The sequence below is a fragment of the Pan paniscus genome, chromosome 6 (assembly GCF_029289425.2).
Source record: "Pan paniscus chromosome 6, NHGRI_mPanPan1-v2.0_pri, whole genome shotgun sequence".
Taxonomy (NCBI): Eukaryota; Metazoa; Chordata; class Mammalia; order Primates; family Hominidae; genus Pan; species Pan paniscus.
Window position 1 is genome coordinate 60,798,325 of NC_073255.2, and position 17,818 is coordinate 60,816,142.

The window sequence follows — 17,818 nt, forward strand, 5'->3', positions numbered from 1 at the left end:
TCTCATGTTGTCCTTTGTTCTCTTCAAAATGTTCCAAGTTAAGGAGTGAAGCCTAAATATGTTCATTACATCAAAATACTGGTACCCCCAGTGTACGGGAGCCAGAGGTGTACACATTCCAGTACTTATTTGTTATGACTTGTTTCTATCTAGGAGAGCAATATATTACCCTTTCACATGTATTAGTTTCTTTGGTCCATCCAACCAGGTGTTGTTGTCCTTCTATAAGAAGAAATACTTAAGCTACACATAGTAGTAGATGACTTATTATTCAGGGTTTCTCTGACTGAAATGTCACTATAACATCAGTCATTTGACTCCTAATCCAGTAGATACAAACAGTGCCTGGAACAGTCTATTATAACACTCTGAAAACATTTGGTAAATATATGAATTTTAATAAAAGGAAAGATTGCTGCTCAACACCAAAATCTGTGTGACTATTTCTCATAACCTCAAAGTATTAGTAAAGAATCGTCCTGTTCATTGGTTCTTTTATGTCCAAAGAGCTTGTTAGCATGGAGAAAAATACTGATATGATTTGGCTTTGTGTCCCCACCCAAATATCATCTCAAATTGTAATCCCCATGTGTCAAGGGAGAAACCTAATGGGAAGTGATTGAATCATGGGGGCATTTCCCCCATGCTGTTCTTGTGATAGTGAGTGAGTTCTCATGAGATCTGATGGTTTTATAAGGGACTTCTCCCGCTTCGCTCACTCACACTCTGTCTTGCCTGCCGCCATGTAAGACATGCCTGCTTCCCCTTTTGCCATGATTGTAAGTTTCCCCAGGCCTCCCCAGCCGTGTGTAACTGTGAGTCAAACCTCTTTCCTTTATAAATTACTCAATCTTGGGTATTTATAGCAGTGAGAAAACAGACTAATACAAATACTCATTAGAATTTGTATTTTGATTAATGTTCAGTGTATTTTTTTTTAGACGGAGTCTCACTCTGTCGCCCAGGCTGGAGTGCAGTGGCACGATCTCGGCTCACTGCAACTTCCGCCTCCCAGGTTCAAGCAATTCTCTTGCCTCAGCCTCCTGAGTAGCTGGGACTACAGGCACCCACCACCACGCCTGGCTAATTTTTTGTATTTTTAATAGAGACAGGGTTTCACCATGTTAGCCAGGATGGTCTCGATCTCCTGACCTTTGGATCTGCCCATCTCAGCCTCCCAAAGTGCTGGGATTACAGGCATGAGGTACGACACCTAACTCTGTGTATTTATTTAAGAAAACAATTGACGTTCTTTTAACAGTCAGCATTCCTCTACTTATTTGGACATTTGCAACTAATAAATAAAAAATTAAGAATTTCTAAAATTAGATATGCCTACTCTTTTAAACATTAACTTCAGATGTAAACAGATCTTAATGTTTCATTATATCCAAACCTAAACTGTCAGATTCTATTAAATGCTTTAAACACTTCAAGAAACAGAAAAGATACACCCAGATGTCACAATCATTATACCAAAACCAGTTAAAAAATGTTAACTGCGTGGATTTAATTTTTTTCTTATCCTTATTTGAACACTTTTCCAATTGGAACAGGGTTCCAATTATCCATATGTTTCTAGGTTTATGTTATTATTTTTTTTGACAGAGTCTCACTCTGTCGCCCAGGCTGGAGTGCAATGGCACAATCTCAGCTCACTGCAACCTCTACCTCCCAGGTTCAAGCAATTCTCTTGCCTCAGCCTCCCAAGGAGCTGGGATTACAGGTGCCCACTACCACGCCCAGCTACTTTTGTGTATTTTTAGTAGAGACGGGGTTTCGCCATGTTGGCCAGGCTGGTCTCGAACTCCTGACCTCAGGTGATCCACCTGCCTTGGCCTCCCAAAGTGCTGGGATTTCAGGCCTGAGCCACTGCGCCCGACCTTTTTTTTTTTTTTTTTTTTTTTTGAGACAGAGTCTTGCTCTGTTGTCCAGGCTGGAGTGCAGTGGCGTGATCTCAGCTCACTGCAATCTCCGCCTCCTGGATTCAAGCAATTCTCCTGCCTCAGTCTCCCTAGTAGCTGGGATTACAGGCACGCACCACCATGCCCGGCTATTTTTTTTTTTTTTTTGTATTTTTAATAGAGATGAGGTTTCACCATATTGGCCAGGCTGGTCTCCAACTCCCGACCTTGTGATCCGCCTGCCAATCTTACCAGACCCAAAATAATAATACTGTCTCAAACTAAATTGTAGCATATGCATTAGCAATGCCTCATCCTTGGTCACGTCATCCATAAGACCTTGCATCGATGAAATAACTCTTATTTGGTCTTTTATAACAAAATATCACTTGTAATGTTGTGGGACATTTTAAGACCTTTTGTATAAACTTTAAATTTTTGAGACTTGAACTTTCCCAAAAGTATCTAGCCATTGTCTGGTCATTTTTATGACAGGACATAATGATCTTTTTAGCTAGCATTATTCCAAAGCCTTTATATTCCTTATTTGTATAATTAAAAGGCCATCCAGCTCCTTCTTCGTGAAGAGTGCAGTTTTTGTAGTCAGCTTTTCATTGTAGAACATTTGGCTGCTTAATCATTTTGAAACACACTGTTGAATCCTGCTTCTCCTTGGTTATTATTGTATGTAATCATTAGAGCCAATTAACTGTTAGACCGTCTTTCTACTTTGTTGAAGTAACTATTTTAACTGTTAGACCATCTTTCTACTTTGTTGAAGTAACTTTTTCCAAGATTACTTGGCTTGCCTAGCACCCCAGTGTTTATTATTTCTTGATTAAACAGGAACAAATCTATATACACATACATATATATGTGTGTGTGTACATATGCTCGTACCTAGTAAGAAAAAATATATATTTTTTTAGGTCAATAATGAATAAGGCTGGGTGCAGTGGCTCACGCCTGTAATCCCAGCACTTTGGGAGGTCAGGGCTGGTGGATCATTTGAGGTCGGGAGTTCAAGAGCAGCCTGGCCAACAAGATGAAACTCTGTCTCTACTAACAATACAAAAATTAGCCGGGTATGGTGACGAGTGCCTGTGATCCCAGCTACTCGGGAGGCTGAGGGAGGAGAATCACTTGAACCCAGGATGCAGAGGTTGCAGTGAGCGAAGATCACCCCACTGCACTCCAGCCTCAGTGACAGAGTGAGACTCTGTCTCAAAAAAAAAAAAAAAAAAAAAAAAGACTATTGTACATTCACATAGTAAAGTTCTGTGCAACTGAAAAGAAAGATCAGCATGTTCAGTACACTCCAGAAGCTGATTTGGAGCAATTCTTCCAGGATATGTTAAGTGAAAAGGGCAAATACAAAGCAGTCTACATAGAATGTTACTTTTGTAAGAGAATATATACAATCTTTGCAAAAAGAAATATAAGCAGGCCAAACCAGAAATTAATAAATTAGTTACCTATGGGAAACAAGAACAAGATCAAAAAGATTGGGAATGGAATGAAATTTCTCTGCTTGTATCTTTTTAAAGTTTTAGTCCTTCCTTCTCCCCTCCCCTCCCCTTCCCTTCCCCCTCCCTTCCCGTCCCTTTTTTTTTTTTTTTTTTTTGAGACAGAGTCTCACTCCCTCACCCAGGCTGGAGTGCACTGGCACCATCTCCGCTCACTGCAACCTCCACCTTCCAGGTTCAAGCGATTCTCCTGCCTTAGCCTCCTGAGTAGGTGGGATTACAGGCGTGTGTCACTATGCCCAGCTAATTTTTGTATTTTTAGTAGGGATGGAGTTTCACCATGTTGCCACAGGCTGATCTCGAACTCCAGGCCTCAGGTGATCCGCATGCCTTGGCCTCCCAAAGGGCTGGGATTATAGGCGTGAGCCACTGCGCCCAGCCTTAAAGTTTTAATTTTTGAACCATTTTAATGATTTACACATTCAAAAAATAAGAGTAAAAGGATATGGTTTTTCCTATCCTCGAATACAAAATTGTATACAAACATATAAAAATGAAGGCCAGGCACGGTGGCTCACGCCTGTAATCCCAACACTTTGGGAGGCCGAGGCGGGCGGATCATTAGGTCACAAGATGGAGACCATCCTGGCTAACGCGGTGAAACTCCATCTCTACTAAAAATACAAAAAAAAATTAGCCGGGCGTGGTGGCGGGTGCCTGTAGTCCCAGCTACCCGGGATGCTGAGGCAGGAGAATGGCGTAAACCCAGGAGGCAGAGCTTGCAGTGAGCCGAGATTGTGAGCGAGACTCCGTCTGAAAAAAAAAAAAAAAATCTAATTGTATAGAATATTGTTATAACCACACAGAAGAAAAAAAAAGAATCCCAAGAAATGTTGAACACAGTGCTGTCATTGTACACTCTAAGGACAAAAAGAACCACAAAAAATAATCTCACGCATCACTTAGAAAGTTTGTTTTTAGTCGGGATATTTTTAGTACAACTCCAAAAGCATATAGTGTATACTATAGGATTTAGCATTAATCATTGATGTTGTCGGGGTAGGGACCAGAGTTCTAACTGTGGAAGAAAGGAGATAAAAATACGGAACTGGTGAAGCAAAAGAAGAAACCCACTGGTGGCTCATGCCTGTAATCCCAGCACTTTGGGAGGCCGAGACGGGCGGATCACGAGGTCAGGAAATCGAGACCATCCTGGCTTACACGGTGAAACCCCGTCTCCACTAAAAAAAATACAAAAAATTAGCCGGCCTGGTGGCAGGCGCCTGTAGTCCCAGCTACTCGGAAGGCTGAGGCAGGAGAATGGCGTGAACCCGGGAGGCGGAGCTTGCAGTGAGCCGAGATCGCGCCAGTGCACTCCAGCCTGGGCGACAGAGACAGCCTCCGTCCCAAAAAAGAAAGAAAGAAAGAAACCCACTGGTGTTTAAAGGTAGGTGTGTGTGTGTGCGTGTGTGTGTGTTTCAATGTATCGATAGCTACATCTGCTGAAATAGCCTACAGGCAGGAAAATCCCAGTAGCAAGTTGCTCACCTAGCACTCAGAGCTTTGTTGCTAAGTACCACTCCCCACTGATATTTTTCGTTTGAAAAACTTCTGATACAATAACTGGTCAGGGAAAGTATAGGTAAATCTGGACCAGCCAGGCACAGTGGCTCCTGCCTGTAATCCCAGAACTTTGGGAGTCCGAAGTAGGTGGATCACTTGAGGCCAAGAGTTCAAGAACAGCCTGGCCAACATGGTGAAATCCCGTCTCTACTAAAAATAAAAAAAAATTAGCTGGACGTGGTGCCAGATGCCTGTAGTCCCAGCTACTCAGGAGGCTGAGGCAGGAGAATCCCTTAAACCCAGGAGGCAGAGGTTGCAGTGAGTCAAGATCATGCCACTGCACTCCAGCCTGGGCAACAAGAGTGAGACCCTGTCTCAAACAACAACAACAACAACAACAAAAACACTTTTAGGCCGGGCACGGTGGCTCACGCCTGTAATTCCAACACTTTGAAAGGCCAAAGTGGTTGGATCACTTAAGGCCAGGAGTTCGAGACCAGCCTGGCCAACATGTGAAACCCTGTCTCTACTAAAAATACAAAAATTAGCTGGGCATGGTGGTGCACGCCTGTAATCCCAGCTACTTGGGAGGTTGAGGCAGAAGAATCGCCTGAACCCGGGAGGCAGAGGTTGCAGTGAGCAGAGATCGCGCCACTGCACACCAGCCTGGGCGACAGAGCGAGACTCCGTCTCAAAAAAAAAAAAAAAGAAAGAAAGAAAACAAAAGAATGAAAGAAAAGTCCGAAACCTCCTGCGCCACTGTCCACTAGCTGCGCGCGTTAGGAAACCAGAGGTCAGCGCCCCCCGCCCCGCCACCGCCGCGGGTCCCTTTAAGGGAGAGTGGGCGGGGTCCTGCCTTTAACTCCGCCCACGGCTAAGGAGATGCACGGCCTACGAGAGGGGTAGTGTGGGACTGAGCCAATGCGTACGGCGTGACGCCATCCCGCTGCGACCGGCGCTCCCCGGGGCAGGTGGCTGCATAGTCTTGGCGGAGGTGAGTCTCGCGGTGGAGGTGAGGGCGGGCTCCGGGGTGTTGCTGCCGGGGGAGGATTTGCTGGGGACCCGAGGCACCCTCGCGTGAGAGCCCTGAGAGCGAATCGCTTCGTCTGACCTCGGGGTTGTCCGGGGCGAGGGCACGAATCACCCCAACCTTTCCGAAGCCTGGTGGAATGGCTTATGAACTGATCTCAAAAGCAGCCCAAGTCATCCGTCGCTGGGCCGGGGAGGGGGACACCGCGGCGGCCCCGCCGAGTGCTACCTGGGCACTGAGCCTGTGGGGAGAGGCGACCCAGCGGGGTGGAGAGAGATAAGGGACCAGTAACGTCCAGCGTTTGTCCGTGGTATTGAGCGTTCTGTGGGTCAAATTCTCAAAGCACTCCTGCGAAATAGGCCTGCCCATTTTGCAGAAGGGGAACGTGAGGCTTGGCGAAGTTAAAGTTACCGCTTTGTAAGCGCTGTAAAGATGAGAGGTTGGGTAGTGGGGAACGTGTAAGCATCTCTGAAATGGTGATTCAAGCCGGGCGCGGTGGCTCACGCCTCTTAATCCCAGCACTTTGGGAGGCTGAGGCGGGCGGATCACCTGAGGTCAGGAGTTCGAGACCAGTCTGGCCAACATGGTGAAACTCCGTCTTTACTAAAAATACAAAAATTAGCCCGGCGTGGTGGCGCGGGCCTGTAGTCCTGGCTACTCGGGAGGCTGAGGGAGAAGAATCGCTTGAACCCGGGAGGCGGAGGTTGCAGTGAGCCGAGATCGCGCCACTTCACTCCAGCCTGGGCGAAAGAACTAAACTCCATCTCAAGAAAAATAAATATGGCCGGGCGCGGTGGCTCACGCCTGTAATCCTAGCACTCTGGGAGGCCGAGGCGGGCGGATCACGAGGTCAGGAGATCAAGACCAGCCTGGCTAACACGGTGAAACTCCATCTCTACTAAAAATACAAAAAAATTAGCCGGGCGTTGTGGCAGACGCCTGTAGTCCCAGCTGCTCGGGAGGCTGAGGCAGGAGAATGGTGTGAACCCAGGAGGCGGCGTTTGCAGTGAGCCAAGATCGCACCACCGCACTCCAGCCTGGGCGACAGATAGACTACATCTAAAAAAAAAAAAAAAACCAAAACTGTTTCTGGGTGGAGAGGGGAACGAAAAAGAAAAAAACTGTTTCTGGACTAACTTGGACAGTTCTTGTGACAAAATTCATGTGGCATCATAACCACCAGAATATGAGACTTTGGAATTTGCTTTTCAGGTGACCAAAGCCACGTAATGTCCGTAGTTCGCTCATCCGTCCATGCCAAATGGATTGTGGGGAAGGTGATTGGGACAAAAATGCAAAAGACTGCTAAAGTGAGAGTGACCAGGCTTGTTCTGGATCCCTATTTATTAAAGGTGAGAAACATTCTTGTTTCCGGGTGGCTTTGGTAAATCACCACCATGTCCTGGGTCCTGAGCAAAAAAACATTTCTCTCTCAGTAAAGATGTCTTGTCTCTCATCTGCTTTGAGCCAGGCATTCTGCTGGTCTGTAGGTATAACACGGTTTACACATTCCAAGAAAACAGAGTTAATGTCAATCCACTCTAACTGCTGTAGTCATTCTGTATGCAAAGTACTGGCCGGATGAGGTGGCTCACACCTGTAATCCCAGCACTTTGGGAGGCTGAGGAGGTTGGATCACCTGAGATCAGGAGTTCGAGACCAGCCTGGCCAACGTGGTGAAACCCTGTCTCTACTAAAAATACAAAAATTAGCTGGGCATAGTGGTGCGCACCTGTAATCCTAGCTACTCTGGAGGCTGAGGCAGGAGAATCTCTTGAAGCCGGGAGGCGGAGGTTGCAATGAGCCACAATTGTACCATTGCACTCCATCCTGGACAAGAGCAAAACTCTGCCTACCATGCACAATTCACAATAGGGTTTGTGCTCCTATGGGAATCTAATGCCGCTGCTGATCTGACAGGAGGTGGAGCGCAGGCGGTAATACTCATGCTGGCTCAACGCCACTCACCTGCTGTGCGGCCCTGTTCCTAACAGACCACTGAATGGTATCAGTCTGCTGCCCTGGGGGTTGGGGATCCCTGCTTGAACCCAAAGACAGGCTTGGAAACACGGGTAGGGATGAAGACTGGAGGTAAGGGAATGGGCAAAGAGGCTGCTGCAAAAGTCTAGGATGGAAATAAGGACCTGAACTAAAGTTGATGTAGTGGGGATGGAGTGGAAAAAATATTTCAGGAAGGACAGAGTCATTGATTTGTTTGCTGTGCCCAGGGGACGGATAGGTGCCAAGGATGGTTTCACATCCAAAGTTCAGCACACAGGTGGGTACCAATGCTGGTCATTATCAAGGATTAGAAACACAGGAGCAAGCTGAAGAGTGACTGCATGATCCTTGACCTTTGGGAGACCTTAGTTTGAATACTGACTCTTGTTTACCAGCTACACACATGGCTTAACCTCCCTGAACTTTTCTCATATGTACCTGCTGCAACAGGGTTGTTATAAAGAATAGGTGATTCTAGGCTGGGCGCGGTGGCTCATGCCTGTAATCCCAGCACTTTGGGAGGCCGAGGCAGGTGGATCACCTGACGTCAGGAGTTCAGGACCAGCCTGGCCAACATGGTGAAACCCCATCTCTACTAAAAAAACATACAAAAAATTAGCCGGGCATGGTGGCAGGCACCTGTAATTCCAGCTACTTGGGAGGCTGAGGCAGGAGAATCTCATGAATCTGGGAGGCGGAGGTTGCAGTGAGCTGAGATCGTGCCATTGCACTCCAGCCTGGGCAACAGAGCGAGAATCCATCTCACTGGATTGTCTCACTATATCACTCAGGCTCTAATTTTTGTACTAGAAGCCTCCTTAAGTATCTTATCTTTTCCTAAGTCCTGGCTTGTTTTCCATACATTACTTTTTCATATTACATATTGCATTACCAGGTCACAGATGGGAACTACTGATTTGCTTCTCTCCCTCTCTCAACAGTATTTTAATAAGCGGAAAACCTACTTTGCTCACGATGCCCTTCAGCAGTGCACAGTTGGGGATATTGTGCTTCTCAGAGCTTTACCTGTTCCACGAGCAAAGCATGTGAAACATGAACTGGCTGAGATCGTTTTCAAAGTTGGAAAAGTCATAGATCCAGTGACAGGAAAGCCCTGTGCTGGAACTACCTACCTGGAGAGTCCGTTGAGTTCGGAAACCACCCAGCTAAGCAAAAATCTGGAAGAACTCAATATCTCTTCAGCACAGTGAAGCGGGAGTGGAAGAAGGATCTAAAGGGAAAAACTGACATGTTTATGTTATGGAAAAAGAAATTTTTCTAAGTTTCATCACAAACTGTGTCCAGTTTCTCTGTGGTGTTCATGAAATAGCTAAAAGCAAATGAAGTAAAGGGCATACTATGGTTTTTCACAAAGGTTTATGGTCGTGTTTCAAATTTTCATCATTTCAGTGAACATACTTCCACGTTACATTAAGTGTGCCTAGCAGTCTGTTGCATTTTGTAAGCTCACTGATTTTTGTTTTGTTTTGTTTTGTTTTTTGTTTTGAGATGGAATCTCACTCTGTCACCCAGGCTGGAGTGCAGTGGTGCAATCTTGGCTCACTGCAAGCTCCGCCTCCCGGGTTCACGCCATTCTCCTGCCTCAGCCTCCCGAGTAGCTGGGACTACAGGCGCCTGCCACCATGCCCAGCTAATTTTTTTTTTTTTTTGGTATTTTTAGTAGAGACGGGGTTTCACCGTGTTAGCCAGGATGGTCTTGATCTCCTGACCTCGTGATCTGCCTGCCTTGGCCTCTCAGAGTGCTGGGATTACAGGCGTGAGCCACTGTGCTTAGCAAGCTCACTGTTTTAGAAGGTTTTATTTTTGTCTTTTGAGACAGGGTCTTGCTTTGTTGCCGGGGCTGGAGTGCAGTGGTATGATCTTGGCTCACTGCAGCCTTGACCTCCCTGGCTCCAGCATCTTTCCACCCCAGCCTTCTGAGTAGCTGGGAACACAGGAGCATACCACTACACTTGGCTGATTTTTTGTAAATTTTGTAGAGACAGGGTCTCCCTGTGTTGCCCAGGTTGGTCTCGGACTCCTGGGAGCAATCTGCCCATCTTGGCCTAACAAAGTGCTGTGATTACAGGCCTGAGCCACTGTGCCCAGCCGGTTTCCTTTTTTTCATTCAAAGGAATTTTGAATTTATCTTAGAACCTTTATTTTGAAGGAAGAAAGTCTTTTTTTTTTTTGAGCTGGAGTTTCACTCTTGTTGCCCAGGCTGGAGTGCAATGGCATGATCTCAGCCCACCACAACCTCCGCCTCCCAGGTTCAAGTGATTCTGCTTCAGCCTCCTGAGTAGCTAGGATTACAGGCATGTGCCACCACACCCAGCTAATTTTGTATTTTTAGTAGGGATGGGGTTTCTCCATGTTTGTCAGGCTAGTCTTGAACTCCGGACCTCAGGTGATCCGCCCGCCTGGGCCTCTCAAAGTGCTTGGATTACAGGCATGAGCCACTGCATGTAATGACCAGCCACTGGTCAGAATTCTTTCAATCAAGCTGTGTTAAGAATATTGATGTGTGGAAAATAAAATTTTACAATTCTGTGTCACTTTTCTTACATCCTAGGCTAGATTAAATAGGTGTAAGTTCCTAAAATCTGACACATTAAGTTGTAGGACTTCTCCCACATGCATTTGAGATGGAGAGTGAGTTTTGTTGCTATTCATTAATATACCACGATAATTTAGATTTTGACTTAAGGAAGCATTGAGCAGTATATTTCCGTTTTCTGGCCCCTAGAAAGAGAATAGGGGACTTTTTTTTTGAGATCGAATCTCCCTCTGTTGCCCAGGTTGGAGTGCAGTGGCACAATCTTGGCTCACTGCAGCCTCTGCCTCCTGGGTTCAAGCAATTCTGCCTCAGCCTCCTCGAGTAGCTGGGGCTACAGGAGTGTACCACCACGCCCAGCTAATTTTTTTTTGTATTTTTAGTAGAGACGAGATTTCACCATGTTGGCCAGGCTGGTCTCGAACGCTTGATCTCAGGTGATTTGCCCACCTCAGCCTCCCAAAGTGCTGGGATTACAGGCGTGAGCCACTGCGACTGGCCAAAAGGGGAATATTTCAATCTTAGCTGATACATGTTTGTTTGTTTGTTTGTTTGTTTTGAGATGGAGTCTCGCTCTGTTGCCCAGGCTGGAGCACAATGGTGTGATCTCAGCTCACTGCAACCTCTGCCTCCTGGGTTCAAGCAATTCTCCTGGCTCCCAAGTAGCTGGGATTACAGCTGCCTGCCACCATGTCCAGCTAATTTTTTTAAATTTTATTATTATTTTTTGTATTTTTAGTAGAGACAGAGTTTCACCATGTTGGACAGCCTGGTCTTGAACTCCTGACCTCAGGTGATCCCATCCGCCTCAGCCTGACAAAGTGCTGGGATTACAGCGTTGAGCCACCGCGCCCAGCCTTGATACATGTATTGTGTAAGCACAGGGTTTCCAGGATGATCACAGGCCTTGCCGGCCTCAGGGATCAATCTAGCTGGGGACGTATGCACAGGTGCCTCCATGGCAAACAGGATATGGGTGAGGGTGAATTGAAGGTCACTTCTCAGGAGAGATGAGATGGTGCTAGAAGTAAGCATTGAAGCAAGAGTCTCCAGGACAGTAGATGATGGGGTGGAAAGGGCATTTGAGGCAGAGGAAAGGGAATGTAAAATCCACAAAGTGAATGAAAGTATAACCAGGGCTTCTGGAAGCAGATGAGGATTGCTGCAACATTTTCAGCAGTGGTGGAACTCAGAAATAGGTGAAAGTAACTATAAGTGATAGTGGCTGAACGTTTTAAAGAGTGATACAATTGCATTTGCATTTTAATAAAAGTGATTGCGTGATTGTAGAGAACAGACTGGAAGCGGACATGTTAGATAGAGGTGGGGAGACCACAGTTCAAAGACTGGTCCTAAGACCCAAACTGAGTTGTGCAGGGAAGGACTGAGTAACAGCAGTGAGGGACTGAATAACAGGTTCTAAGGTAGAACTGGTGCCAGGGTAGGTGAAGGAAACGGAAGCATCTTAGACTGTCCAGGTCTCTGGCAGGTGGGGCTGTGGGACTGCTTAGCCTGGAAGGGTACATGAAAGTATCAGGCATCTCCCACAAAAAAGAATGAGTTCGGCTGGGTGCAGTGGCTCATGCCTGTAGTCCCAGCACTTTGGGAGGCCAAGGCGAGCAGATCATAAGGTCAGGAGTTCGAGACCAGCCTGACCAACATGGTGAAATCCCGTCTCTACTAAAAATACAAAAATTAGCCGGGCGTGATGGCAGGTGCCTGTAATCCCAGCTACTCTGGAGGCTGAGGCAGGAGAATCGCTTGAACCTGGGAGGCGAAGGTTGCAGTGAGCATTGCACTCCAGCCTGGGCAACAAGAGTGAAACTCCGTCTCAAAAAAATAAATAAATAAAAAATAAGGCCAGGCGTGGTGGCTCACGCCTGTAATCCCAGCACTTTGGGAGGCCGAGGTGGGTAGATGATGAGGTCAGGAGATGGAGACCATCCTGGCTAACACGGTGAAACCCCGTCTCTACTAAAAATACAAAAAAAAAAAAAAATTAGCCTGGTGTGGTGGCGGGCGCCTGTAGTCCCAGCTACTCAGGAGGCTGAGGCAGGAGAATGGCGTGAACCTGGGAGGCGGAGCTTGAAGTGAGTGGAGATTGTGCAACTGCACTCCAGCCTGGGCGACAGAGTGAGACTCCGTCTCAAAAAAAAAAAAAAAAAAAGAATGAGTTCATGTCCTTTGCAGGGACATGGATGAAGCTGGCCATAACTCTCAGCAAACTAACACAGGAACAGAAAACCAAACACCACATATTCTCATAAGTGGGAGTTGAACAATGAGAACACATGGACACAGGGAGGGGAACATCACACACGTGGACACAGGGAGGGAACCATCATATGTGCCATAAGATTTGCAAGAAATCAAAAAGCATTTAAATATCCACATGGAAGTGAGGCAAGACTGATATCGTAGAAAAGTCAAATCAGCTGGGTGCGGTGGCTCACGCCTGTAATCCCAGCACTTTGGGAGGCCGAGGTGGGCAGATCACAAGGTCAGGAGTTCGAGACCAGCCTGGCCAAAATGGTGAAACCCCGTCTCTACTAAAAATACAAAAATTAGCCGGGTATGAGGGCGCGCGCCTGTAATCCCAGCTACTCAGGAGATTAAGGCAGGAGAATCGCTTGAACCTGGGAAGCGGAGGTTGCAGTGAGCCAAGATCACCCCACTGCACTCCAGCCTGGGCAACAGAGCGAGACTCTGTCTCAAAAAAAAAAAGAAAAGAAAAGTCAAATCAGTGATAGTAAGAATACACTTCAGAAGTTCTCTAAGAATGTAGAGGAAAAGGATAAAGAAATGAAAGTAACGAGAATGATAGTTCTGTGAGACTCAATTTTAAAACTCCAATATAAATACAATACATTTTTCAGAATAGAATAGAACAAAAACAACAAACTAATGAAAAAAAGAAATAGAAAACATTTTTTCTTGACCTTTAGAAAAATCATGTTCTATAAAAAGAGATCCTCACATAGACATATCCTGGCAAAATATGTATTGAAATGCTGGAAAACTTCAAACCATTCCAGGATCTGAGAAAAGTACTTAGAACTGAATGAAAATCAGACTGACCCTGGCTTTTTCTCTGTGATAGAAAGTTCAAGAAAACACCAGAATACCATCTACACAGTTGAGGGGAAGGGTTAGAAACCCAAGGAGTAACCAGAGATTTTGAAAACACACTTGTGTAGTCTGATATCTGTGAAAATAATGTGCTTGGCTGTTTTTGCTTTGAGAGTACATATCACTAATAAGCAGCTTAAAAAAAGATCACCTTAGTCCAACCATTGTGGAAGATAGTGTGGCGATTCCTCAAGAATCTAGAACCAGAAATACCATTTGATCCAGCAATCCCATTACTGGGTATGTACTCAAAGGATTATAAATCATTCTACTATAAATACACATGCACACATATGTTTATTGCAGCGCTACTTACAATAGCAAAGACCTGGAACCAACCCAAATGCCCATCAATGATAGACTGGATAAAGAAAATGTGACACATATACACCATGGAATACTATGCAGCCATTAAAAAGAATGAGTTCATGTCCTTTACAGGGACATGGATGAAGCTGGAAACCATCATTCTCAGCAAACTAACAGGAACAGAAAACCAAACACTGCATGTTCTCACTCAAGTGGGAGTTGAACAATGAGAACACATCGACACAGGGCGAGGAACATCACACACCGGGGCCTGTCGGGGCAAGGGAAGGGAGACCATTAGGACAAATACCTAATGCATACGGGGCTTAAAACATAGATGATGGGTTGATAGGTGCAGCAAACCACCATGGCACATGTATACCTATGTAACAAACCTGCATGTTCTACACATGTATCCCAGAACTTAAAATTAAAAAAAAAATTAAAAATAAAGCATCAGACATCTCCAAGTGGTGCTCCTAGCATATGGTGACACATGTGTCACCAGCTCTGGGATGGAGTCCAAGCCGTCTCTAAAATATTTTAAAGGTTTAAATATTTAAACATTTATAAATAAGCATCATTTATAAATATGTTAAAATATAAATGATGCTTAAGTACCAATGAAGTATTAAAGTATAAATATAAAATTAAAAGCATGTGAAAATATAAATAGTACCTAAGTACCATCAAAGGATTAAAATATAAATGATGATGGCCAGGCATGGTGGCTCACGCCTGTAATCCCAGCACTTTGGGAGGCTGAGGCAGACGGATCATGAGATCAGGAGTTGGAGACCAGCCTGACCAACACGGTGAAACCCCATTTCTACTAAAAATATAAAAGTTAGCCGGGGCGTGGTGGTGCACGCATGTAATCCCAGCTACTCAGGAGACTGAGGCAGATTCTCAAGGAGAATCACTTGAACCTGGGAGGCGGAGGTTGCAGTCAGCCAAGATCGTGCCACTGCACTCCAGTCTGGGTGACAGAGTGAGACTCCATCTCAAAAAAATAAAAAATAAAAAAAAATATAAATGATGTATAAGTACCATTGAAGTATTAAAATATGAATGATACCTAAGTACCATTGAAGCATTAAAATATAAGTGATACCTAAGTATCATGCAAGTATTAAAATAGAAATGATACTTAAGTACCATCGAAGTATTAAAATATAAATTATACCTAAGTACCACTGAAATGTTAACATATAAATGATACTTGTTTATATTTTAACACATACTTTTTCCTGAGAGTCTTTGTATAAAACTTATGCTCCAGGAAGACTTGCTATGTTTATTCTATGGCTTCAAATATCTGAAGCCACACAGCTGTGAAATCGGAGTACCCTCTTTTTCCCCAGTAAAAAGTCCTGAGTGAATGGAACTCCACAACAAAATGATAGTGGAGAAAAGCAATGCAGGCTAAGCAGGCTAATACTAAACACAAAAGCAAGGTCAGCAAAGAAGTGTCTAGCTACAGTTTATATTTCAGAATAAATTTAAAAGCAGGTGTCTCATGAAACAGAGCTGAGAAATTGGGGGCATTTGTGACAGTCACAGGAGCTCATCCACCCTTAAAGAGGCCTGGCCTCCTGCTCTGTAGGGCTGGGCCAAGTCCTTGATACCCTGGAGAGAGCTCACTTCTACCTCTCTTTGGAGTGTGAGAAACACACTCACCCATTCAAACCCAAAGAATGGACTTAGAGGCATGAAGAACAGTGAAAGTGAGACTTTTTTTTTTTTTTGAGACTCCGTCTTGATCTGTCACTGAGGCTGGAGTGCAGCAGTGCGATCTCAGCTCATTGCTGAGCTGAGATCACCTCCCAGGTGAATCTCCACCTCCCAGGTTCAAGTGATTTTCCTGCCTCAGCCTCCCGAGTAGCTAGGATTACAGGCATGCGCCACCACACCTGGCTAATTTTTGTATTTTTAGTAGAGATGGGGTTTCACCATGTTGGCCAGGCTGGTCTTGAACTCCTGACCTCAGGTGATCCACCCACCTCAGCCCCCAAAAATGCTGGGATTATAGGCATGAGCCACCGCACCTGGACAAAAGTAAGACTTTTTAATAATGGTTTTGCCAGATCGGATGTGTGATGGGCAGGCACACCCAGTGCAGTTTCAACAATTTATCCCCTAGAGCACAGGTCCCCCCACCTTCCTCACAGGCTGAGTAATATGGGGTTGCAGTCTTCCTGGACATCACCTAAGTTCCATTATCCCCTTATTAGGTTACATCTTGTCCTCTTCCCTACTTGAAGTTTCGATTTCCCAATGGCTAAGCTTTCTTTCCTTTTATGGATTAGACACCCCTGCCACTTTTCTCCCTCCCCTCTGACTTCTGTGAGTTTTATCACTCTTCCCAGATGTCTGTACCATGCATCTTGTCACATCCACAAGGGAACTGCCCAGACTTGTCTGTTTTCTGAAAATGGACCACTTAAAAAGTACTTGTTACAGGGCTCTCCACAGCTTTACTAAGCATACACTAGTTGAGGCCAGGAGGTCTTCAGCCACACAGCCTCTGGCCTCCTATCCTTGTGTCCCTTGGCCTCCATCCCACTGGCCTCCAAGGGACAGGTGCCTTTCCCTGCTCTGGGGCAAAGCCCTCCTCCATCCACAGGGTCCACCTCTGTCCTCCCTGGTGGCTCCTTGCCATATTAACGTGTTCAAATTCTACCCCAGTCAGAAAACTGCACCCCTTGAGCCCTGATGCTCCCTTGGCCCCCAAGATTACCAGCTTCAGGGAACCTCCCAGTTTTTGTCCACCTTATGACCTCCAAGCAACCCAGTCCTGAGGGCACTTTCCTCTCTGCCTCTGCAGCCCCACACTGGCCTGGAAATGCTCCCTTTGGTGGCCAGAGCCCCTACTTCTCCCAAGTTCTCCCCCACCCCCAGGGTCCAGCTTCCTTCCTCCTGCCCTCACCGTGGTTGCAGTTTTCATGGTTATATTTGTGGCTTTTTTCTTTCTCTTTTTTTTTTTTTGAGATGGAGTCTCACTCTGTTGCCCAGGCTGGAGTGCAGAGGCACAATCTCGGCTCACTGCACCCTCCACCTCCCAGGTTCAAGCGATTCTCCCACTTCAGCCTCTCGAGTAGCTGGGATTACAGGCACCCGACAACATGCCTGCCTAATTTTTGTATTTTTGTAGAGATGGGATTTCACCATATTGGCCAGGCTGGTCTCGGACTCCTGACCTCAGGTGATCCGCCTGCCTCGGCCACCCGAAGTGCTGGGATTACAGACTTGAGCCACCGTGCCTGGCTACATTTGTGGCTTTTTAAAAAATCTTCCTGGAGGACACATTTTTCCCTCTATAGCGCCAGCCACCCAGATCCACGCCTTTGCTTAAGTTATTTCCTCAGACAGGGATGCCCTCCCTTCTTCCCCTGGGACTGATATGTCCTGCCAGCTCCTTGGAGAACTTTCTCCCCATCTATCCTCTAATTCACAGCCACCCCCGGTTACATGCTCTCTTTCCGTGCCTCTTTCGTGTCTCATGAACCTGTCCATTTTGACACTTAACACACTCGGTTCAATCATCATTGTACATTCTGTCCCCACTAGACCCAGACGGCCTTGAGGGTAAGGTACCAAGGACTCTCCATGGCCAGTGCCCACCGGTGCTGAAATGAATGGGAACGATGCAGTCCCAAGACCTCAAGAGAACCTTCCCAGTCCTTTCTCCTTAATTTTTTTTTTTGTGTGTGTGTATGGTGTTTTTTAATTTTTTCCTCACTTGCTTTCTTTTCTTTTCCTTTCTCTCTTTCTTTCTTTCTCCTGCCTCCCTCCCTTCCTTTCTTTCTCCTTCCTTCCCTCCTTTCTTTCCCCTGCCTCCCTCCCTTCCTCTTTTCTTTCT

At 45.8% G+C, this 17,818-nt stretch overlaps 1 protein-coding gene across 1 annotated transcript; it reads left to right on the forward strand.

Moving 5' to 3' along the window:
* Positions 1 to 5,500: 5,500 nt before the first annotated feature.
* MRPS17 (mitochondrial ribosomal protein S17) lies at positions 5,501 to 10,514 on the forward strand. The gene is made up of 3 exons (XM_003811398.5): positions 5,501 to 5,927; positions 7,176 to 7,315; positions 8,906 to 10,514. Exons 2-3 carry the CDS (start codon positions 7,193 to 7,195, stop codon positions 9,173 to 9,175), a joined length of 393 nt encoding a protein of 130 aa, XP_003811446.1. The 5' UTR covers positions 5,501 to 5,927; positions 7,176 to 7,192; the 3' UTR covers positions 9,176 to 10,514.
* The last annotated feature ends 7,304 nt before the right edge of the window (positions 10,515 to 17,818 follow it).

What these genes read in the sequence shown, in the direction of transcription:
- MRPS17 (XM_003811398.5), top strand. Translation starts at nt 7,193, where the DNA reads ATGTCCGTAGTTCGCTCATCCGTCCATGCCAAATGGATTGTGGGGAAG. An exon ending in TGGATCCCTATTTATTAAAG is followed by an intron (nt 7,316 to 8,905) that starts GTGAGAAACATT and finishes CTCTCTCAACAG; the next exon opens with TATTTTAATAAGCGGAAAAC.